Genomic DNA, 25,667 nt, shown 5'->3' with positions numbered 1-25,667 from the left:
TTTTAAAAATTTATTGATCTTAAAGGGAGGTGGGGGAGAGAGAGAGATTGAGATTGATTTGTTCCACTTATATTTATGTGCATTCATTGGTTGATTCTTTGTGTGCCCTGACTGGTGACTGAATTAATGACCTTGGTGTATTGGGATGATGTTCTAACCCAGTGGTCCCCAACCCCCGGGCCGCGGACCGGTACCGGTCTGTGGGCCATTTGGCACCGGTTCGCAGAGAAAGAATAGATAACTTACATTGTACTGTTTTATTTATATTTAAGTCTGAATGATGTTTATTTTTAAAAAATGACCAGATTCCCTATTACATCCGTCTAAGACTCACTCTTGACTCTTGTCTCGGTCATGTGATACAATTATCCGTCCCACCCTAAAGGCCGGTCTGTGAAAATATTTTCTGACATTAAACTGGTCCGTGGCCCAAAAAAGTTTGGGGACCAATGTCCTAACCAACTGAGCTACCTGGCCAGGGCCAGGTTATTGATCAATTAAATAAAAGTGTTTTTTTCCTGTGTTGTCTTTTCTACTATTAAAAAAAATATATAGATGAATAAATCTCAGCAACTGTCCTCAGGAACCACTGAATGTAAATTAGATTGTGCATGTTTGCAAACATTCCTTGACCGATTGTAATCATTTTGGCTAAGTGGTACAAATAAGAGTGAACTTTTTATTTTTCATGAGCCAACGCAGTTTTCTTTGAAGAAAGACATGTAAACGCTAGTATTGCTACTATATTTGGCTTACTGCAAAGGAAGCAGCACATTTAATAACTGAGACTGGAAAGATACTTTCTAATGTTGCCAGATACAGAGTACCCTCAGTTATGTCTTCTAGTAATATATTTCATAGTATGTGTTTTAGAACAGAGCCTTAGAGTCTATCTTCTGTAACATGTGAAAGAAATTAGTCTGTACTTGGTAATGTACCAAATGTACTAGCTAGAAAAAAATTGGTTTCAGTTCTTAAAAAACCAGTCTTCATGTTTTACACTTAGGAAGTATTAATTTCTTTTAGTATGGCAAAACTGAAACATTGAAGGAAGTGAAATTAATTGAAAGTACTAAAAAATGAGCCTAATTAGATAAAATGTTGTGTTTTGGGAATGTTATATATTTTTGACAAAACAACTAATTCGCCACTTCCTTTTAAAAAATTAGTTCTTTCAGTGGCTTAGTGATTGTCAGCCCTCCCCCCCTTTGCCATTACTTCACTAAGGAGGAAGAAGAGTTTATATGGTAGGGAGAGTTATTGTTTTTATTATTACCATTACTGTGGCATTGTTTTAATAGTTTTGTGTATGTGACAGAGACAAAGAGAGTAAGTCAGAGAGAGGGACAGATAGGCAGTAAGGGAGAGAGATGAGAAGCATCAGTTCTTCGTTGTGGCACCTTAGTTGTTCATTGACTGTGTTCTCATATGTGCCTTGACTGAGCAAGTGACCCCTTGCTCAAGCCAGGAACCTTGGGCTCAAGCCAGCGACCATGGGATGACCATGTCTATGATCCCACACTCAAACTGGTGAGCCTGCAATCAAGCTGGATGAACCTACACTCAAGCCGGCGACCTTGGGGTTTCGAACCTGGGTCTTTCTCATCCCAGTCTGACGCTCTATCCACTGTGCCACCGCCTAGTCAGGCTCTGTTTTATAGTTTTGTTTCTTTATTCTAAACAGGTAGAGCTAAGTGATGGACATTTTTGTGGTTTATTTAAAAGAAATTTTATTTAGAAATTAAATTTAATGGGGTGACATTGATCAATAAGAGTACATAGGTTTCAGGTGAACATCTCTATAGCATTTGAACTGTTGACTGCAGTGTGTGCTCATCTCCGAAAGTCAAATCACTTTCCATCACTGTATATTTGTGTTCCTCTTTACTCCCTTCCCCCCTACCCTCTCCCCTTGGTAACCACTTCACTTTTATCTGTGTCCATGTGTCTCAGTTTGGGATATATTTGTTCCACTTCACTCCCCTCCTACAGCCCCCCCCATGGTAACCACTTTACTTTTATCTATGTCCATGAGTTTCATTAAATATCACACCTGGCCCTGGCCGGTTGGCTCAGTGGTAGAGCGTTAGCCTGGCGTGCAGGAGTCCCTGGTTCGATTCCTGGCCAGGGCACACAGGAGAAATGCCCATTTGCTTCTCCACCCCTCCCCCTCTCCTTCCTCTCTGTCTCTTTCCCTTCTGCAGCCAAGGCTCCATTGGAGCAAAGTTTGCCCGGGCGCTGAGGATGGCTCTGTGGCCTCTGCCTCAGGCGCTAGAGTGGCTCTGGTTGCAACAGAGCGATGCCCCAGATGGGCAGAGCATCACCCCCTGGTGGGCATGCCGGGTGGATCCCGGTCGGGCGCATGTGGGAGTCTGTCTGACTGCCTCCCCGTTTTCAACTTCAGAAAAATACAAAAAAAAAAAAAAATTACACCTATGTGTGAAATCATAGTTTTTAGCTTTTTCTTACTTACTTATTTCACTTAATATAATGTTCTCAAGGTCTATCCATGTTGTTGTAAATGGCACTATGTCATCATTTCTTATGGCTGAGTAGTATTCTATTGTATATATGTACCACATCTTCTGTATCCAGTCCTCTGTCGAGGGCCACTTTGGTGGTTTTCATGTCTTGGCCACTGTGAGTAATTCTTCGATGAACATGGGGGTGCATGTGTCTTTGTGTACCAGTGTTTTTGAGTTCTTTGGGTAGATACCCAGTAGAGGGATTGCTGGGTCATATGGTGGTTCTTAATTTTTTGAGAAACCATTATACTTTCTTCTATAATGGCCATACATGATGGACTTTTTAAAGTATGGTCACTTGGAGTCTAATTATAACATAACCTAAAAACATTTAAAAGTAAATTTAATTATTAAATTTATAATTATTTCTTCCTGACTATATTTTTAGGTTTTTAGAAATTTTGCAGACGATTGTTTGCTAGACAATTTTGCAAGTAAACTAAATTATCTGTTTCTTTTTGATATAGCATTATATTATTTAGAGCTGTGAAATCTATAAAAAATTATAGACACACCTTTTTAAAAATTTTTTTAGTATTTCATGTTTCTCTATGACTAGCTTTCTTTCTAGATATCTGTATTTAGTTGTGGAATTATTTTATCCCAGTATCATTGTTACCTACTCTTAATAGATTTGAACCCTTAGATTTGCCAGTGTCATACTAAGTTACTAGCTATCCATTCTGGGCCCTTTGTATCTACACAAGGCTCCCTGAGAGATCTGTGGCCCTATATGGATGCCAATGACAAAATTGTGCTTATTTTTAGAGGAATTAGAAATCTACTCTGAGGTTTAGGAATATGAGGAAGGGGTTCATTGTAGTATTTAGCACCAGTTTACTCCTATGCTCTTAGTTACATAAATCTAGTTAGTACCAGGTCTAGTTTATCTCAAGTTTATCACTTTCACCAGACTTAAGACTTTGAGTGGTCGGTCACTTCTTAGACTCCTGAGTTAGATGTTCTCCTTTATGCTCCATAGAAACCCTATCCCCGTATCATACCCTGCACCTAGTATTGATTGAATTTCCACAAAAGGTTGACAAAGTAAGTCTCCAGAGTGTCCAGTTGAGGAAATCTAAACAACATATTTTTTTTTTTTGCAAAGAGATCATCATTCAGGTCATCATGATCTAAAGCCAAAAAGCAAAACAAACAAAAACTTGCTTGGATCGACTGAAAACAATTCCTAAAAGTAAATATGGAAAATGAACCAGACCATGAAAATGTGGAACAAAGCCTCTGTGCCAAGACTGCTGAAGAAGAATTGAATAAATCTTTCAATCTGGAAGCTTCACTTTCAAAATTCTCTTACATAGATCTGGACAAGGAATTGGAGTTCAAAAATGACCTGGTAAAAATTCAACTTTTGTCAGTGATGATGTTTAACAGAAATGTTAGTTAGAATGTACTTGAGGATTCAGAGATTCTAAATTTATCATTTTTGCATGGATTCATAAGACTACAGTTTTGTGAGATAATATCACTCTTCATCTGTATAGTTCATTTTAGCTTATGAAACACTTTAATACATGTTCTCATTTGAGCTTCACAATACTCTGATAATCTATTTTATAAAGGAAGAAACTGAAGTGCAGCTATATTAAATGACAAGATCATAGAACTTGTGTTAGGTTTTGAAATCTTATGCAATGATTTTTTCCCCTATTGATTTGGTTTTGTGATCATAAAAATATTTGATGACAAGTTGTTTGACCTAATTATTCTCACTATAATTTATGAAATTACAATAAGAAATGCAATGTCAGAGCTTTGTATAGTGCTCATATGACTTATGTCTAAACTTGGAAAATTAGGGATTGTAATAAAACAAGCCATTTTGTCATGTCTAAGAAAGCAGATGCTAAAGTCCTTTAACAAAAGCTTTCTGGAAAGGGCCATTGGGATGCTGCAGTCAGTGCATATTTGTATTTGATAATCATTGAATATGTGGATAGGAAAGGAAACAATTTCTTTTGACCTAACCCTTATCACCATGGATTTTTATTGAGTTGGCTCTCTCTGTGATCAGTTTGGTGGTATGTTTGTCCTTGATTGATAATGGTTCTAAATTAATTAAATACCCTCATGATTATAAAAGGAAAAAAAATCATTGTGTGAGTTGAACATTCATTTCTTTTCTCTATTTAGATTGATGACAAGGAGTTTGATATTCCTCAAGTTGATACTCCTCCAACACTGGAAAGCATACTAAATGAGGTGAGTATATATTAACGATCATTTTATGGCATTATACTTCTGGGGTTTAGTGTATGTATTAAGATCTGCACTGTCCAATATGGGAGCCACTAGCCACATGTGACAATTTAAATTTACATTAATTATAGTTAAACAAGAATGAAAAATTCAATTCCTTAGTTGTATGAGGCACATTTCAAGTGTTCAGTACTTCACACGTGGTTGGTGGCTACTAGAGGGAACAGCATAGATACAAAAATATTTCTATTCAGAAAGTTCTGTTGGTCAGTGCTGATCTAGAGATTGTAAGCTTCTCAGGGGCAGAAGCTTTGTCTTATTAATCTCTGTGCCCAGTATAAAGTCTCCTACTTGGTAAATTAAAAACAAATATGTTTTATTAAGTGAACAGAAATACTAAACTCATGTCTCTTTTGAAATTTGCATTATGTTTTGATAATGTTATCTCTACCAGTGATATTCCAATAGCTCATTCCCAGATACTGAAGAGCATCTGCAATCTTGCAGTGTGCCTCATCATCCTTCTGTATAAAAGAAAAAAACCCTCCATAGTTTATCTTATGAGTCCATCTCTCCTAAAAGTTTTTCAGACTTTTGAAATGATGTTATCCTTTTATGAATCAGTGGTCATAAAGGCTTTATAAGGGGACTTTATGTAGAAGTACATGTTTGTAAAGTATGCTGGGTTTTATGTTCCCTGCATCTGCTGACAATACTTCAACTCAGTCTTCTTGATCTTTTACAGACTTGCTTAAGACTCCCCTGGAAGGTTTTTAGCTTCTAATCTGAGGAACATTTTTTAATGTATAAATCTATTTTAGATACATAGTTGTGTTTTCTAAAAGATAATGATACAAAAGTTCCTCAATAGAAATGCCCACTCATCCTACAACTCTAAGTGGGTTGGGGTTTGGTCTGTCTTACTTCTTTCCCATACTACTTTTAGAGTCATAGCCAACATTTTATTATGTATCTTTCATTTTTCTTGTATGACTTTTATTTCCATTTTTTATATTAGTTGATATTGCTTGCTGTCAACTACTTTGAATATATTTTAACTTCAAAAGTGTTAGATATGATCTGTGTTAAGATGTAAGCATTTTAAATTTTGACAAAGAAGGCTTTGATCCATGAAAGAATATCCTGTTACAGTGGTATTTATATATTGCTTTCTTTTTTTTTTTTTTTAGAAATAAATTTTTATTAATTTTAATGGGGTGACATCAATAAATCAGGGTACATATATTCCAAGAAAACATGTCCAGGTTAACTTGTCCTTCAATTATGTTGCATATCCATCATCCAAAGTCAGATTGTCCTCCGTCATCTTCTATCTAGTTTTCTTTGTGCCCCTTCCCCTACTTCCCCTCTCCCTCCTTCCCTCCCCCCCCAACCACCACACTCTTGTCCATGTCTCTTAGTCTCGTTTTTATGTCCCAGCAATGTATGGAATCATGCAGTTCTTGGTTTTTTCTGATTTACTTAGTTTACTCCGTATAATGTTATCAAGATCCCACCATTTTGTTGTAAATGATAATGCCATCATTTCTTATGGCTGAGTAGCATACCCTAGTGTATATGTGCCACATCTTCTTTATCCAGTTTTCTTTTTTTTACAGTGATTAAAGCCTTTAGGCAAACTCTTGGCCAATACAACAACAATCTATAAAAGAGTAGTGTCCTTAACATGTTCACCAAGTCCAAGTTGGCACCTACACCATTCCAAATCCCTGCAAATGCAACCCAACCCCAGTTCAGTCTGTTAGGTGCTGTCACAAGGAGCAGGAGTCCAGCAAAAGTCCACATCCAGGAAAAGTCCGCATGGCACTGGAATTGTTGTCACCATCCTATACTTTGCAGCTCATGTCCAAGTCCCAATGACCACTGCTTCTAGCTGGTAATGATTCAGGTAAACTGGAAAAGCCATCTGCAGCATGTGTGGAGATGGATCTTCTGTTCTCCTCTGCCTGGAGAGATGAGACTAGGGTGCTTTTCCCTGGAGCTCTGCAACTGTGGCATGGTAAAGAGAACCTTGGGATACACTAAGCTGGGTGGCAAAGGTAAATTCATAATAGAAGTTGGCAAAAGGGGGAAAAAGAGAGCTCTAAATTAGGAGTAGGTCCCAGCCTGAAATATGAGTGGGGCATTGAGGTAGGAGGAATAAAGGAAACACTATATATTAAACAAAGCAGCAGAAAGTAGGACTATCAGCACCCACAACAGAGATCTTCGAGGGAAGAATAAAAAACCTGACTATTCAGGTAAGACATAGTTAAGTGGCCCTTGTGCAAATGAGATCAGTTTACCTGCTTCTTGGAAGAAATATCCTAGGCTCATCCAAAGTGTCGTAGATGGGGCCGACAGCCCTGGGTACCTTCAGCCTTCAGTGGCAAACCCCAGCATTCTGGACAAGGTTAGGTCATAGGTGGCTGGAGCAGGGCTGGAAGAGACTGAACCCTCCCTTAGAGGAATGAGGGGGAAGCCTACCTTTCAATGTCCCTGTTTCCTCACAGCAGAGGCATGTAAGCCTGGCAGGCTTTAGCTCAATGACCTTCCTTTCCACTATTGAAGCAGGACCCAAATGGCATCCTATGAGACCCCTTTGGGGCGTTGGAGCCTTTAAGGGCGTATCCTAAAAGCTGGTAGTTCACCTGATCTCTATTGGGCTTTTTCTGCCTCTTGGTGCCTTAAAAGCCATGCTTAGAAGATCTCGCTGAGGGGTTTGAGGATCCCCATCTGCCTATATAAACCTTTTCTGTATATCTGGAGCTATTTGGAAAAAGACAAAACAGTGTTATTAGCTGGATCAAATAAAAGAAGGTAGAAGTTTGCAGGAGAAAAAAATTTGGCGTCTCCTGTTCATCAGCATTCAAAAGAAATTTAAAAAATTTTAAGTAAAAAGCATGATATGGTAGACCCGTAGGAGTTCCAGGATATGACTCCCCCCTTTAAAATTTTTTTAAATTGACCTTAAAATATTTGCTGGGTACACTTTAATAATATCTTGACTTTAAAGATTGTAAGAAATACCCATAATTTGAAAGGTTTGACAAAATACAGTAAATGCTTTTGCTACATATGCAGGAGCATTGTCCATTTTAACCAGTTTAGGAAATCCAATAATAGAAAATTGCATACAGACAATGAGCTATAACATGCTTAGCAACCTCTCCTGTTCTGGCAGAGGTTACTATAAATCCAGAATATGTATCCACTGTAACGTGGACATAGGACTGTTTGCCAAATGAAGGTTTATGAGTAACATCCATTTGCCAAAGTTGTCCTGGTAGGAGTCCTTGAGGGTTAACTCCAAATGAAGGGATAGATTTTAGAGTAGGACACCTTGGACAGGATTTACCAATCTGCCATGCTGCTTCCCAAGAAAGTTGAAACTGTTTACACAGGGCTGCAGCATTCTGGTGATGAATAGTATGAGACTGAATTGCTCGATCTATCATGGTTGCTCCCAATAATTTTCTTTTGGGTAGCTTGATCAACAAGGGCATTCCCTTGTGCTAAATAAAGCTCCAGGGAGCATGGAGTGAGCTTGAGTATGACCTATAAAACATGGAGCTCAATGTTGACATAGAAGTTTTTGAAGAAGGAGGAACTGCTGAAATAGTTCATCAGCAGTTGTCCCTAAGACAGCAGTCTTTATAGTGGAAACAACTATAAGTAAATATTTGCTGTCTGTATATAGATTAAAGGAGGAATATGGCAAATGCTGAAAAGCCATGATAATGGCATATAATTCTAGTATTTGAGCTGATTTTAAGTTGACTGTTTCAGTATAAAGTTGTCCATTGATTTGCAAAAGCGATTTGCCATTTAGTGAAAGTTTCCCAGAGCCATTGTTGTTGATCCTTTGAAAAAAGGAACAACAATAATTTTGAGGCTCAAAACCTATAAGCTGTAAGGGTCGCCTATGCCCATTGATAATCAAGGAGGTGACAAGATCAAAATATGGAAGTGTATTCCATGGGCTATTAGATGGCTCAATGTACCCAAGCTGTAGCTGCTCTTGTACCAATTGAGCAGCTGCCCTAAGTTTCTCCTGAGAAGGGGGCCATTGGTCTACCCATACAGGATTATCTGATTTCCAAGTAATTGGGTCTGCACAATGCATTATTGGGGTAGTAGGAGCTACCAAGGCCCCTATACTATATTTTGATATCCTAATCCACACTTCTGGTATTGGGAGCCACTTCTATGGGGGTGAGAATTCCTCGCTGTTCTTTTCCTAGTCCCTTAGAGGGCAAAAATCCCTGATCAAGCATCTCAGTACTGACTAAACCCTTAGGACTGACAAGCAACGCTCCCGTATTTTTCAAAACATCTCTACCCCACAAATTAACTGGCCATCCAGGGAGCACATAAGGCTTAAAAAATCCAGAATGACCTTTTTTTTTTTTTTTGTATTTTTCTGAAGCTGGAAACGGGGAGAGACAGACAGACTCCCGCATGTGCCCGACTGGGATCCACCTGGCACGCCCACCAGGGGCGACGCTCTGCCCACCAGGGGGCGATGCTCTGCCCCTCCGGGACGTCGCTCTGTCGCGACCAGAGCCACTCTAGTGCCTGGGGCAGAGGCCAAGGAGCCATCCCCAGTGCCCGGGCCATCTTTGCTCCAATGGAGCCTTGGCTGCGGGAGGGGAAGAGAGAGACAGAGAGGAAGGAGGGGGTAGGGGTGGAGAAGCAAATGGGCGCCTTGGCTGCGGGAGGGGAAGAGAGAGACAGAGAAGAAGGAGGGGGTAGGGTGGAGAAGCAAATGGGCGCTTCTCCTATGTGCCCTGGTCGGGAATCGAACCCGGGTCCCCCGCACGCCAGGCCGACGCTCTACTGCTGAGCCAACCGGCCAGGGCCCAGAATTACCTTCTTAATCTTCCCAATGTAAAAAACTAGAACTTTGTTGAGAGGATTTACTCTGCCCTATACCTTGTAATTCTGTGGCTGCTGCATGAGTGGGCCAGGAAGGAGGCCAGTGTATCTTATCAATAACAGATACATCAGCTCCAGTATCTAAAAGTCCTTTAAATTTATGCCCTTGTATTAGTTCCATTTCAGGATGTTCCTGACCTTTTTTTAAAAAATCCAATTGGCAAAATCAGAGGAGCCAAATCACCAATTTTCTTGGGGCCCCTTTTGCAGGATGTGGCCTGAGAAGCAGAATTAGCATCCTTATACTATTCTTCTAACTCCCTGAATTAGACGTGAGACAAATGCTTTTATTTTATTTTATTAATTTTGATGGGTGACATTGATAAATCAGGATACATATGTTCAGAGAAAACATCTCTAGGTTATTTTGACATTTGATTATGCTGCATTCCCATCACCCAAAGTTCAATTGTCTTCTGTCACCTTCTAACTGGTTTTCTTTGTGCCCCTCCCCTCCCCCGACCCCTCCCTCTCCTCCCCTCCACCCTGTAACCCCCATACTCTTGTCCATGTCTCTGAGTCTCTTTTTATGTCCTACCTATGTATGGAATCATATAGTTTTTAGTTTTTTCTGATTTACTTATTTCGCTCAGTATAATGTTATCAAGGTTCATCCATGTTGTTGTAAATGATCCAATGTCATCATTTCTTATGGCTGAGTAGTATTCCATAGTATATATGTACCAAAGCTTTTTAATGCACTCGTCCTCTTTCGGATACTTGGGCTGTTTCCAGATCTTTGCTATTGTGAACAATGCTGCCATAAACATGGAGGTGCATTTCTTCTTTTCAAACAGTGCTATGGTGTTCTTGGAGTATATTCCTAACAGTGGTATAGCTGGGTCAAAAGGCAGTTCGATTTTTAACTTCTTGAGGAATCTTTATACTGTTTTCTACAGTGGCTGCACCAGTCTGCATTCCCACCAACAGTGCAGGAGGGTTCCCTTTTCGCCACATCCTCGCCAGCATTTATTCTGTGTTGTTTTGTTGATGAGCGCCATTCTGACTGGTGTGAGGTGATATCTCATTGTGGTTTTAATTTGTATTTCTCTAATGATTAGTGATGTTGAGCATTTTTTCATATGCCTATTGGCCATCTGTATGTCCTCTTTGGAGAAGTGTTTATTCATTTCTTTTGCCCATTTTTGAATTAGATTGTTTGTCTTCCTGGTATTAAGTTTTACAATTTCTTTATAAATTTTGGTTATTAACCCCTTATTAAATGCAATGTCAAATATATTCTCCAATTGTGTAGTTTGTCTTCTTATATTGTCTTTAGCTGTGCAGAAGCTTTTTAGTTTGATATAGTCCCATTTGTTTATCCTGTCTTTTATTTCACTTGCCTGTGGAGATAAATCAGCAAATATATTGCTCCGAGAGATGTCGGAGAGCTTACGCCTATGTTTTCTTCTAAGATGCTTATGGTTTTACGGCTTACATTTAAGTCTTTTGTCCATTTTGAGTTTATTTTTGTGAGTGGTGTAAGTTGGTGGTCTAGTTTCATTTTTTTGCAGGTAGCTGTCCAATTTTCCCAACACCATTTGTTGAAGAGGCTGTCTTGACTCCAATATATGCTCTTACTTCCTTTGTCAAATATCAGTTGTCCATAGAACTTTGGGTTTATTTCTGGGTTCTCAGTTCTGTTCCATTGATCTATATGCCTGTTCTTATGCCAGTACCAGGCTGTTTTGAGTACAATGGCCTTATAGTATAACTTGATATCAGGAAGTGTGATACCTCCCACTTTATTCTTCCTTTTCAAGATTGCTGAGGGTATTAGTGTTCTCATTTGGTTCCATATAAATTTTTGGAATATGTGTTCTATATCTTTGAAGTAAGTCATTGGTATTTTAATGGGTATTGCAATGAATTTATAAATTGCTTTGGGTAACATAGACATTTTAATGATGTTTATTCTTCCTAACTATGAGCACGGTATATGCTTCCACTTGTTTGTATCTTCCCTGATTTCTTTTATCAATGTTTTATAATTTTCCGAGTAGAAGTCTTTAATCTCCCTGGTTAAATTTATTCCTAGGTACTTTATTTTTTTGGTTGCAATGGTAAAGGGGATTGATTCCTTAATTTCTCTTTCTGACAGTTCATTGTTAGTGTATAAAAATGCCTCTGATTTCTGAGTATTAATTTTATATCCTGCCACCTTGCTGAATTCATTTATCAGGTCTAGTAGTTTTTTGACTGTGACTTTGGGGTTTTCTATATACAGTATCATATGATCTGCACAATAATGATAGTTTAACTTCTTGTTTTCCAGTTTGGATGTCATTTCTTTTTCTTGTCTGATTGCTGTGGCTAGGACTTCCAGGACAATGTTGAATAAGAGTGGTGAAAAGGGGCACCCCTGCCTTCTTCTTGATCTTAAGGGAATTGCTTTTAATTTTTGCCCATTGAGTATGATGTTGGCTGTGGGTTTGTCATAGATGGCCTTTATCATGTTGAGGTATGTTCCCTGTATTCCCACTTTGCTGAGAGTTTTGATCATGAATGGGTGCTGGATTTTATCAAATGCTTTTTCTGCATCTATTAAAATTATCATGTGGGTTTTCTCCTTTCTTTTGTTTATGTGATGAATCACATTGATTGATTTGCAAATATTGTACCAGCCTTGCCTCCCAAGAATAAATCCCACTTGATCATGGTGTATGATTTTTTTCATATATTGCTGGATCCGGTTTGCTAATATTTTGTTGAGGATTTTAGCATCTAAATTCATCAGGGATATTGGCCTAGAATTTTCTTCCTTTGTGTTGTCTTTGCGTGGTTTTGGAATCAGAATTATGCTCACCTCATAAAAGGAGCTTGGAAGTCTTCCTTCCTCTTGAATTTTTTGAAATAGAAGGATAGGAGTTAGTTCTTTTTTGAATATTTGGTAGAATTCACTTGTGAAGCCATCAGGCCCAGGACTTTTCTTTCTTGGGAGTTTTTTGATAACTGTTTTGATCTCATTTGTTGTAATTGGTCTGTTTTGGTTTTCCGATTCTTCCAGATTAGTTTTTGGAAGATTATATGTTTCAAGGAATTTGTTCATTTCATCTAGGTTGTCTAGTTTTTTGGCATACAGTTCTTCATAGTATTTTCTTACAATATTTTGTATTTCTGTTGTGTCAGTTGTTATTTCTCCTCTCTCATTTCTAATTTTATTTATTTGAGTCCTCTCTCTTTTTTTCTTGGTGAGTCTGGTTAAAGGTTTATTGATCTTGTTTACCTTTTCAAAGAACCAGCTCCTGGTTTCATTGATCCTCTGTATTGTTTCTTTAGCCTCTATATCATTTATTTCTGCTCTGATCTTTATTATTTCCTTCCTTCTACTAGCTCTGGGCTTTACTTGCTATTCTTTTTCTAGTTCTTTTAGATGTAGGGTCAAGTTGTTTTTTGAGCTTTTTCTAGCTTCTTCAGGTATGCCTGTAATGCTATGAGCTTCCCTCTCAGGACTGCTTCCGCTGTGTCCCATGAATTTTGAGTTGATGTATGCACATTATCATTCGTTTCTAGGAATTTTAAAATTTCTTCTTTGATCTCATTGTTTACCCATTCGTTATTTAATAACATGCTATTTAGTTTCCAAGTGTTTGAGTATTTTTCAATTTTTCTGTTGTGGTTGATTTCTAGTTTCATGCCATTGTGATCAGAGAAAGTGCTCGATATGATTTCATTCTTCTTAAATTTGTTGAAACCACTTTTGTGCCCTAACATGTGGTCTGTTCTAGAGAATGTACCATGAGCACTTGAAAAGAATGTATATTCTGCTGCTTTAGGGTGAAAGGTTCTGAAGATATCTATTAAATCGAGTTGATCTAGTATGTCCTTTAAGTCTGCTGTTTCTTTGTTAATTTTTTTTCTTGAGGATCTATCTAGTGATGTTAGTGGGGTATTGAAATCCCCTATTATTATAGTATTGCTGTTGATCTCGCCCTTTAAATCCATCAAAGTCTGCTTTATATATTTAAGTGCTCCTATATTAGGTACATAGATATTTATACGGTTATATCTTCCTGTTGGATTGCTCCCTTTATCATTATGTAGTGACCTTCTTTATCTCTTACTATAGTCTTTGTTTTAAAGTCCATTTTGTCTGATATAAGTATTGCTACCCCAGTTTTTTTTTCATTTCCATTTGCGTGAAATATTTTTTTTCCATCCTTTTATCTTCAGTCTATGTGCATCTTTTGTTTTAAAGTGTGTCTCTTGTAGACAGTATATGTACGGTTCCTGTTTTCTTATCCACGCAGCTACACTATGTCTTTTGATCGGATCATTTAATCTATTTACATTTAAGGTTATTATTGATACGTAATTGTTACTGCCATTTTATTCTTTAAAACTGTATTCCTCTTTTGCTATATTCTTTTTCTCCTTTGATCTGTTTACAACAAGCCCCTTAGCATTTCTTGCAGCCTTGGTTTGGTTGTAGTGAATTCCTTGAGTTTTTTTTGTCTGGAAAGCTTTTTATTTCTCTTTCAATTTTAAATGATAGCCTTGCTGGATAAAGTAGTCTTGGTTTTAGTCTCTTGTTCTGCATTACTTTGAATATTTTTTGCCATTCCCTTCTGGCCTCAAGTGTTTCTGTTGAGAAGTCGGAAGTCATCCTTTTGGGGGCTCCTTTGTAGGTGATAGCCTTTTTTTCTCTAGCAGCTTTTAATATTTTTCTCTTTATCACTTAGCTTTGGTATTTTAATTATGATGTGTCTTGGTGTTGATTTCTTTGGGTTTCTTTTTAATGGAATTCTCTGTGCTTCTTGAACATGTGAGATGTTTTCCTGCCTTAACTGAGGGAAGTTTTCAGCTGATATGCTTGAACAAAGTTTCTATCCCTTGTTCTTTCTCTTCTTCTTTAGGAACCCCTATGATGCAGATGTTATTTCTCTTCATGTTGTCACAGAGTTCTCTTAGAGTTTCCTCAGACTTTTTGAGTCTCTTCTTTTTTCTGCTCTGCTTCTGTGCCTTTATTTATCTTGTCCTCTAACTTGCTGATTTGATTCTCAGCTTCATCCATCCTGCTTTGAATTTCTTCCATTGTGTTCTTCATTCTGATATTGTATTTGTCATTTCTGACTGATTCGTTTTTATTATTTCAATGTCCTTTTTTATTTTTATTTATTTTTTATTTTTTATTTATTTTTGTATTTTTTTGAAGCTGGAAACTGGGAGAGACAGTCAGACAGACTCCTGCATGCGCCCAACCGGGATCCACCTGGCACACCCACCAGCGGCGATGCTCTGCCCACCAGGGGGCGATGCTCTGCCCCTCTGGGGCGTCGCTCTGCCGCGACCAGAGCCATCCCCAGCGCCCGGGCCATCTTTGCTCCAATGGAGCCTTGGCTGCAGGAGGGGAAGAGAGAGACAGAGAGGAAGGAGGGGGGCGGGGTGGAGAAGCAAATGGGCGCTTCTCCTATGTGCCCAGGCCGGGAATCGAACCCGGGTCCCCCGCACGCCAGGCCGACGCTCTACCACTGAGCCAACCGGCCAGGGCCTGTCCTTTTTTATATTTGCTATCTCTTTATTTAGGTGTTTGTAATGACCATCTATTGTTGTTCTAATATCTTTGAGCATCCTAACAATCGTAATTTTAAACTCTGCATCTGGTAATTTGGTTGTATCTGATTCATTCAGGTCCTTATCTGGGGATTTCTCTTGATTCATTTGTGTTGCATTTCTCTGTCTTCTCATTTTCTCTGTGTAAAAGAAGCTTTTAGCCACTGGAGTCCACTGGGTGTGGCCTCTGTTCCCTAGGTATGGTCTGTCTGCAGGCCCTCTACCCCCTCTGCTTTTGCTGCCAAGGGCATTTGGGTATGGGCGTTGCCAGTGCCTGCCCACTGGGGCTGTTGCTGTGGTTTCTGCCTCTTTTTCACAGGAGTGGCTGTGATCACATGCTCGGGTGTACAAGCCTTGGTGGCCTTGGCCTTTGCCTGCCTCTGTGGGTGGCGTTATGCTCGGCCCTGAGGGCAGTGGTGAGCACGTTTGCTCAGTTGCAGGTCTCTGCCTGTTTCTGGGCTTTTGCCCGCCCTTGCAGGAGGAGCCTGCTTGTGGGACGGCTGCAAACCTTGGCTCCGCAGGCCGGGCAGACTGTGTGCCTACGCTCAGCAGCAGGACTCTGCCTGTTCTAGGTTTTTGGCTCCACTCCTGTGGGAGGAGCCAGCTCCCAAGTCAGGCTACAAGCCTCGGTTCCACAGGCAGGGCAAGGCTGTGCTCCTGCGACCTTGCTCAAGGGCAGGTGTCTACCCCTTCCGGTGTTCCCATCCTTCCCCCTGCAGGCTGGATTGCAGGCGGCCCACAGCTGGGCTTGACTACTTTTGCACACCCCCTCCTCCCCAGCCGGGCAAGACTGAGCTCTCACCCCTGTCCAATGGTGGCCAGCCGGCTTCTGCCCTTGCCAACTGAACCATGTTTCCGTGTCCCGCCGCCACCCTCCCTCTGGCGAGCCCTCAGCCGTGTGGGTGGGGGCGCTGCAGCTCAGACCCTAAGACTCACTACTGTAGTCCCGAAAGCTCCCTCCTTCTAAGCGCTTCTGCTCTGAGTGCCGTGGGAGAGCTTGTTTGGCTGGTGTCCTGCTTCCCTTTGCTGGTATTGCTGTTTCCAGGGGAAATATTCACTTCAGATTTGGGGAGTGACTCATCCCAGAGGTTAGGGTGGCTGTCTCCCAAAATGTTTCTCCCTGTGCCTCCTAGATTACACTTTCTTCCTGCTACTCCGGTCCTCTCCTCTCACCCCATCCCCCGGAGCCCTGAGTGAGTGGTTGTGAGAGAGGTTTTCTGTGCTATCCCTTTAACAAGAATCCTGGGTCTGAGAAATGAGTCTCTTTCTCACAAACAGTATCCTGTCTTGTTTCCAGCTAAATACTGTCCATATGCCTCTTCTAGGCTCTGGGGCTGCAGGCTGGGGCTTTGTTCCTGGGATTCAGGACCCTCCCCTCTCTGCTAAACTCACTTCCCACCACGCGAGTCTCTCCCGGCTGCTGTTCACTCCAGGGAGTTGGGCAGCCCTCTCCGCGTTTCTGCTTTTCCTACCAGTCTTGGTGTGGCTTCTTCAGTGTTCCTTGGTTGAAGAGTCCTCTTAGTTTAGTCCAAAGTTGGTTTTTCCAGATGATAGTTCTTAAAATTATTTTGTAATCCACTTTGGTTCTGGGAGGTGGAGGTTGGTACGTCCTCCTACTCCATTGCCATCTTGTCTTCTCTCTCTATTGTTTTCTAATATAGAGGAAATCGTTCTTTACAGTTGTTGAGATTAATTTCAGTCAATTTTGTTAACATGATCTTAATCACATCTCATTTCAAGTATCTTACTAAGTGTGAAATAAAAACAACCTTAGAGGACTGTGCACAGAGCCCTCTTCGTACATATTTATATAATAATGGCAGACAAAATAATGCTCATATGGATGAGATTGTAGTTCATATGAAGGAAAACCATCTTTGTAAAATTGACTACCTACTAGTGATAGTAAACACATCATTAGTGGTTTATCCTCAGCAGTAATTTAGGTGCCTTGTATATTTGGATCATAGTGTTAGATACTAGGATTATAAAGTGCTATATGACTCTCTCTGATTTTGAAAGAGAATTGGGACTGAAAATGGCCAGGGAGCTACAAGATGGTGGCAGAGCAGGTAGACGTTACACTTACCTCCTCCCAGAACCAAACTGGAATTACAACTAAAATATAGAGTAATCGACCTGAATAACTAATGGAAGACTAGCTAAAAAGTCTTTCTTGTTGTTTTAAAGGTTGTATTTATTGATTTTATAGAGAGGAGAAAGAAATAGAAAGGCAAGGGAGAGGAGCAGGAGGTAGTAACTTGTAGTTGTTTCTTATCTGTGTCTTGACTGAGCAAGTCCGGAGTTTTGAACCAGTGACCTCAGCATTCCAGGTTGATGGTTTATCCACTGTGCCACCATAGGTCCGACAAGAGAAGTCTTATAACCAAGGATTTATAGAAGCTGCCACATTGAGACTGGTAGAGAGGGGAGAGATGTAAAAATAGTTGGCCCTGCTCTCGTGGGTGGTAATTGAGATTCTGGAGGGATATCTCAGCTGTAAAAGTTCCCCCTCATAATTTTAGGGTCTCAACCCTAAGCTGGGCTCTCCAGTCTAGAGCACTAAGGTCAGGAAGAGGTACCCACATAACATCTGGCTCTGAAAATCAACAGAGTCTTTGTCCACCAGGGAAAGACAGACATCTGCTAGTGACACAGGCACCCTCTTAAAGGGCCAACGCACAAACACTCTTCTGTAGCCACTCATTCTAGGCTCTGGTGGAGGGAGGGTTGAGCAGACTAGAGTCCTCAGAAGAGAGACTGGGGTTTATGGCTCTTGGGAGAGGGCTAGGGACAGCCACCAAAATACAGTACTTGTACTGAGCCAGTCTCCAATACTGACCATAGATGTCATCTCTCTTGGTTGGAGCACTCCCCTCCATATAGCATCATCCTGGGAAAAAGCAATAGTTTCACCCTGTGGAGCTTGCTGAGGAGTTAGCTGCCTGGCTGAGGGTATTAGAGGTCTACATAGACTCACAGGGTGTCAGTGACCAAGTAGTGTGGCTTTGAGGTGGGGGCCATTCCCTCCATTTTCCCATGAACCTGACTGGTACTTCTACGTCATGAGAGATCCACTAGTCCCACTCTCCAGGTTCCTGGTGACCCCACCCTCTCAACTCCATATTGGCTCTTCCCTGCTGAGATCTAGGCAGAATCTTGGATAGACAGAGTTATGTGGCCTTGGGGTAGGGGCCACTCCCCATGATTTTCACCAAGCTTGACTGTCACTTTCCCCTCACAGGAAACCCACTAGCCCCATCCTCTCAATTCCCCATGGCCCCACCGTACTGAGATCAGGCTCTTGGAAGAATCTTGGACAGACTGAGTTGTATGGCTTTATGAGGGAACCATTTCCCCCTCACCTGTCCAACTGGTGCAGAGCTCTCCCTTCCCATGGCCAAATCTCGGTCTTTTTGGGCTTGATAAACCTTGCTGACCTCACCATGAGGACTCTCTGAGACCCTGCCCCACCCACCATAAAAGTGTACAAGACCCAGCAGGTGGCAGCTAGACTTGGTATACCTTGGGACATTTGCTGAGTGACCTCAGACCCAGCACTGGTACCTAGTTTGAACCTATATCAGTCGGGGTGAACACTACTTGTCCCTACCTGGTGACTCACTGAGAACCTATCTCATGTGACTCGAGTACTGCTAGACATTTTTCAGTGATTGAGCCTAGCAGGCAGCCACAGGTGGTGGCAGGCGGAGATGGATCTCGAGGTACCTTGGGACTTTTGCTGATCTGCCTCTGGGCATGGTGCTGGTAAATGCCAGCCTTGGTGCACATACCCAGGTCCAGCAGAGGCAGCCACAAACTATGGTTTGCTTTGTAGCTTCAAAGAGATTGGCCAGGGCCAGTCACTGTCAGTATCTGACATTGGCCTGCACCAGAGTCCCTCCCAAGAGGACCGAAAACTAACATATCCCTTGGCCAGCTTCATATAACATCAGAACAGGATTCATTTAGCTTCATAAGCATCATATCCAGAGGGAAACCTCAGCAGGCACCAAACCTTTGTGAGGTAAATTCCATTTTGTGTGGTTAGCACCTGCACATCAGCTCATACACTGTGGGTGGGGTTGATTTTTACAGTCAGGCAGCCTGAGTATCAACTCCACACAGGAACGAGCCAATAGCAGTCAAGACTCAATTACAACAGGAGGGTCCACATAGCCCACACAAGGGACATATCTGGAGCACCCAGCTCAAGTGATCAAGGAAACTGTTCTACTGGGTGCCATTGGAGATACCTACTACATAGAGCCACTGTACCAAGACTGGGAGTCAGAGAAGATTTACCTAATACATGGAAACTTTTACAAAAAGGCAGCTAAAATGTGGAGACAATGAAACATGCTTCAAATAAAAGAACTGGAGAACTCTCCAAAAAAAGAGCTAAATTACATGGAGGAAAGCAATTTATCAGATATAGAGTTTAAAAAAATGGTTATGAGGGTGCTCAAGGAACTTAGAACTACACAGCATGGAAAAGGACTTAGAAATTATAAAGAAGAATGAGTCAGAAATGAAGGATACAATATCTGAAATGAAGAATACACTAAAAGGAATAAACAGTAGATTGGATGAAGCAGAGGGTCAAATCAGTGAGTTGGAAGACAAGGTAGGAAAAAAACACTTAATCAGAACAGAAAAAAGAAAAGTATTTAAAAAAATGAAGATAGTTGAAGGAACCATTGGGACAACATGAAGCTTAGTAATAGCTGCATGATAGGGAAACCAGAAGAGAGAGAGAAAGAAAGAGAGAGAAAGAGAGGGAGAGAGAGAGGGTACGCAAGGGATTGAGAACCTATTTGAAGAAATAATGACTGAAAATCTCCCTAACCTGGTAAAGGAAGAGACACAAAAGTCTAGGAAGCGCAGAATATTCCAAATAAGATGAACCCAAAGAGGCCTACATCAAGACACATCATAATTAAAATGGTAAAAGGTAAAGACAGAAAATCTTAAAAGCAGCAGGAGAAAGATAGTTACCTACAAGAGAGCACCCATAAGACTGTCAGCTGATTTCTCAACAGAAATGTTGCAGGCCTGAAGGGACTGGCATGAAATATTCAAAGTGATGAAAAGCAAGGGCTTGCAACCAACGCGACTTTACCCAGCAAGGCTATCATTTAAACTTGAAGGAGAAATAACTTCTCAGACAAGAGAAAGCTAAAGGAGTTTGTTACCACCAAGCCTGTATTACATGAAATGTTAAATGTTTTTCTAGATGAGGAAGAGGAAGAGGAAGATGGTTATAAAGAATGAAATGGTAATAAATACATACCTATCAATAGTCACTTAAAATATATATAGTTGAAAAGCATAGGGTAGCCGAATGGATAAGAAAAATAGATCCATATATACGCTGTCTATAGTATACCTTACCTCAGAATGAAAGATACACATAGACTAAAAAGTAAAGGGATAGAAAAAAGGCATTTCATGAAAATGAAAAGCAAGCTGGAGTAGCAGTAGTTATATATACTGCTCACAAAAATTAGGGGATATTTCAAAATGAATATGAAGCGATTAAAAAAAAAGCATTTGATTTTTTTTATTAAACAAGACCATCAGAAAAGCAAACAAGTTAAAGAAAGTTGTTTGATTATGCAAATGAGATGCAAAACCAACTTTTATTTCATTGGTGCAAATGCACTATACAAAAGGCTGAAGGTACTGCAGTATCTACACATTCCCTGATCCCCTAATTTTTGTGAGCAGTGTATGACAAAATAGACTTTAAAATAAAGGCTATTGTAAGAGACAAAGAAGGATGCTACATATTGATAAAGGGAGCAATGCAACAAGAGACTATAACCCTTATAAACATTTATGCAAACAACATAGAAGCACCTAAATATATAAAGAAAACTGTGATGGATGTAGAGGGAGAGCACGACAGTAATACAGTCATGGTAGGAGATTTTAACAGCCCATTGACATAAATGGGTAGATCTTCGAGACAGAAAATCAACAAGAAAACAGCAGTCTTATAATATACTATATCAGATGGATTCAATTTATATCTTCAGAGCATTTCACCCCAATGCAGCAGAATATATGTTCTTTTCAAATGCACATGGAACATTTTCTAAGATAGACCACACGTTAGGCCACAAAACAAGTCTCAATAAATTTAAGAAGATTGAAATCATATCAAATATCTTCTCTGGTCATAATGGTATGAATCAAGAACTCAGTCACAAGAAAAAACCTGAAAAATACACAAAGACATGGAAGCTAAAAGCATGTTAATAAACAATATATGGATTAACAATAAGGTCAAAGAAGAAATCAAAAGAGATGTTGAAACAAATGAAAATGAGAACACAACAACCCCAAATCTATGGGACACAGCAAAAGCATTCATAAGAGGGAAATTTATAGCATTACAGACCTACATCAAGTAACAAAAGAATCTCAGTCTAACCATAACTTAAGGAACAACAAATAAAACTCAAAGTGAGCAGAAGGAAGGTAATAATAAAGATCAGAGAAGAAATAAACAAAATAGTCTAAAAATACAAAAGATCAATGAAATCAAGAATTGGTTCTTTGAAAGGAAAACAAGATTGATGAACCGTTAGCCGGACTCATCAAGAAAAAAGGAGGTTACACAAATAAAATCAGAAATGAAAGAGAAATCATGGATGACACCAGAGTAATGGTAGCATGAGAGATACTTCTGATCTCTCCCCTTGAAATTTCAACAGTTTGAACAACTATAATGCAGTGAAGGAACCCAGCTGGGCTTGCAGGCTGAAAGATCTACGCATCAAATGGACTGAAGGTGGGATGGGTTGAAAAGGGGGATAGAAGATAAAACGCATTCATAGTTGGCCCTGGAGAGGAGAGATGCCAGAGTGACTGAGGTTTTCTTTTTCTTTGCTGGACTGAGGGAGGGAGGCTCATACTGCTTGAGTTTTGTTTTCCAAGAACCAGAGAGTGAACCCTGGAGTACCTGGGCCTCCTTCAGCTGGGAGGAGTAGAGAGATTGAGGGGCAGAGAGGAAGGTACTTAACTAAGGTCACACAGCCCAGCACAGGGTCATGGCCCACAGCCTGTGCTCTGTGTAGTGATGGAGAAGACCAAGGTGTGGGCCCCAGCCTCCCAGATCCTACCTCTCTCCCCTCATGGGTATGAAGAGTGGCAGTGGCAGAACTCACAACTGACTCTCCGGAGCCACTCTTTCCTGAGAAACAGAGGTGCTCCATGTCTGATCCTCTGGTTCACTGAGATGTAGGAGTGCCCGGAGACCTGAAATCACCATTGTTAGAGCAGTAAAGCCTCAAAGCTATAAAGCTGAAGCTGTAAAGCCCTCACAACATAGCTTACCCATCAATGCAACTGCGACCTGGCCTGCATCATTACAATAGCAACATCACAGTGGAGTTGTACCCAAGAATTTCACAGAGCCAAAACTTGTAGTACAATGACACCTATTGGGAACAAAAGTAATCTCTCAAAACTAAAACATTATTTTCTTTTTTTTCTTTCCTTTTTCCCATTTGACTTTCATTATCTTTAATTTTTATTCTTACTTTTTGTGAGTGTTTTGATTTTGATTCTTTTACTCTTGTTATTTTTTTCTTTTTTTTATATGAATTTCATTTTCTTCAATTTTTGTATTCCTTACTCTTATTTTTTTGTGATGTTTTGTTTGTTTTTAATTTTTCCCCCATTTTTCTCAATTTTTGCTCTTTTCTGTGGTTTTTCTTTTCTTCTTATTTTTAGAATTTGTATTTTTTCATTGTAAGTTTGCAATTGTTATTTTTCATTTTTTAGTGTTTCTTGTAAGAATTCTTAACAGTACCACTCTCAAATGCCTCCAAGGAAGAAGAAATCAAATACTATGGAGATACACAAGACAAAGATGTAGTTCAGAAAGAAAATGAAAAATCTCCATGAAAGCTATCTCAACTACATGAAAACCTTGGAGTTAAATGACAGAGAATTTAAAATTGAAGTCCTAAAAACATTCAATGAGGTGCGAGAAAACAGGGATAGGCAATTTATTGAGCTCAAAAAACAGATTAATGAACAAAAAGATTACTTCATCAAGGAGATTGAAACTTTAAAAAAAGATCCAAACAGAGATGAACACAATACATGAACTGAAAAATGAGTTAGAACAGGTCAGATAGAGGAGAGAATCAGTGACATTGAAACAGGCAACTAAAGATGCTATAGAGAGGAGAAGAAGAAGAGAGACTCACGAATTTTAAAAAAATGAGAAAGCTTTATAAGAATTGTCTTGACTCCAACAGAAAGAACAATATAAGAATAATGGGTGTATCAGAAGAAGAGAGAGAAGGGAATGGAGAGCCTATTCAAACAAATAATTGATGAGACCTTCCCAAGCCTGTGGAAAGAGAGCCTCAAATCCAAGAAGCAAACAATGCCAAATTACCTCAACCCAAATAGGCCTACTTCCAGGCACATTGTATGAAATTGTCACAAATCAATGACAAAGAAAGAATCCTCAGGCAGCTCAGCAAAAGAAAAATATAACATATAAAGAAAGGCCCATTAGGTTATTATCAGACTTCCCAGCAGAAACTCTATAAGCCAGAAGAGATTGGACTCAAACATTCAAAGTACTGAAAGAGAGGAATTACAAGCCAAGAATAATATATATCATTCAAAGTTATCCTTCAAATATGAAAGGGAAATAAAAGCTTTTGCAGACATACAGAAGCTGAGGGAATTTATCACCAGAAAACACCTACTACAAGAAATAATCAAGGGTTTTTTTTTGACTAGATACAAAGAACAAAACGAAAAGTAAAAACTCCCAACAAGATCACAATAAAAACAGGGATAATCTGTGACAGCAATAACATAAAAGAGGAGAGAATAAGGATCAGCAGTAGCAAAGGAGGATGGAGTGCAGAAGCACTCATAAGACAATGGACTCTTGTAAATATGACAGTTTTTCTCTTAATAACCTAATGGTAACCACCCATGAAAATGCTACATAGTATTAAAAAAAAAAGGAAGAAGAAAAAGGGGGAAAGAAGTATGGAATACCACCGAACAAAAATAACTGATAAAAAAAAGAATAACCAAATGAGACACAGAGCTACCAGAAAGCAAAACATAAAATGGCTATAGGAAATCCTTCTGTCAATAATTACTCTAAATGTAAGAGGATTGAATTAACCAATAAGAGTCACAGAGTAGCCCTGGCTGATTGGCTCAGTGGTAGAGCATTGGCCTGGCATATGGAAGTCCTGGGTTCAATTCCTGGCCAGGGCACACAGGAGAAGCTCCCATCTGCTTCTCCACTCTTCCTTTCTCCTTTCTCTCTATCTCTTCCCCTCCTGCAGCCAGGGCTCCATTGGAGCAAAGTTGGCTTGGGCACTGAGAATGGCTCCATGGTCTCCGCCTCAGGCACTGGAATGGCTCTAGTTGCAATGGAGCAATGCTCCAGATGGGCAGAGCATCGCTCCCTGGTGGGTATGTGGATGGATCCCAGTCGGGCACATGCGGGAGTCTGTCTTTCTGCCTCCTTGCTTCTCACTTCAGAAAAATACAAAAAAACAAACAAAAAAACCCACAGTGTAGCATATTGGATCAAAAAGCAAAACCCAACCTTATGCTGCTTCAAGAGATGCTGTAAGGACAGAAGTAGACTCAAAATGAAAGGTTGGAAAACAATTCTCCAAGCAAATAATACCCAAGGAAAAGCAGATGTAGCCATACTCATATCTGACAATTCTGACTTTAAGACAGCAAAGGTAACCAGCGACAAAGATGGACATTCATAATGATAAAGAGGACATTGTACCAAGAAGATATGACACTTCTTAATATGTATGCACCGAACCAGGGATCACCAAAATATATATCTATTAACTGATCTAAAAATAGAAACAGACAAAAACACAGTCATACTCGGAGATCTCAACACACCATTCATCTACACAGAAAATCAATAAAGAAATACTGGCCTTAAATGACACACTAGACCAGGGGTCTCAAACTCGCGGCCCGCCGAACAATTTTGTACTGATTTTTTTTTTGTTTCAACTGCAGTGAGAAAAGTGTTGCGTAACAGTTGCCTTTTGTAGACCTAGTGCGGCCCGCCGAACGGCTGTGATCTTGCTCTGCGGCCCACATGCTGAGTTGAGTTTGAGACCCCTGCACTAGACCAAATGGACATAATAGACATTATAGGACATTTTATTCTAGAACTTTAGATTATACATTTTTCTCCAGTTGTGCATGGAACACTATCAAGAATAGACCATATGTTGGGCCACAAAACTAACATCAACAAATTCAGGAAGATTGAAATTATACCACGTGTATTCTCTGACCATAAGGCTTTGAAATTAGAATTCAACTGCAAAAAGGAAGTAAAGAAATCCACAAGAATATGGAGATTAAACAACATACTTCTAAAAAATGACTGGGTCAAAG

The 25,667-nt window shown here is 40.0% G+C and overlaps 1 protein-coding gene across 1 annotated transcript in view; it reads left to right on the top strand.

Annotated features, from left to right (window-relative positions):
• The window catches only part of VPS8 (VPS8 subunit of CORVET complex), a 405,986-nt gene that overhangs the window by 13,836 nt on the left and 366,483 nt on the right, over positions 1–25,667 (top strand). The window contains exons 2-3 of the mRNA XM_066240876.1: positions 3,634–3,879; positions 4,677–4,745. Of these exons, the coding sequence (XP_066096973.1) occupies positions 3,727–3,879; positions 4,677–4,745 (222 nt within the window). The 5' untranslated portion in view covers positions 3,634–3,726. The remainder of the gene's footprint in view (positions 1–3,633; positions 3,880–4,676; positions 4,746–25,667) is intronic.

Source organism: Saccopteryx bilineata, chromosome 8 (genome assembly GCF_036850765.1).
Source record: "Saccopteryx bilineata isolate mSacBil1 chromosome 8, mSacBil1_pri_phased_curated, whole genome shotgun sequence".
Taxonomy (NCBI): Eukaryota; Metazoa; Chordata; class Mammalia; order Chiroptera; family Emballonuridae; genus Saccopteryx; species Saccopteryx bilineata.
This window is presented reverse-complemented; position numbering and strand designations above follow the sequence as displayed.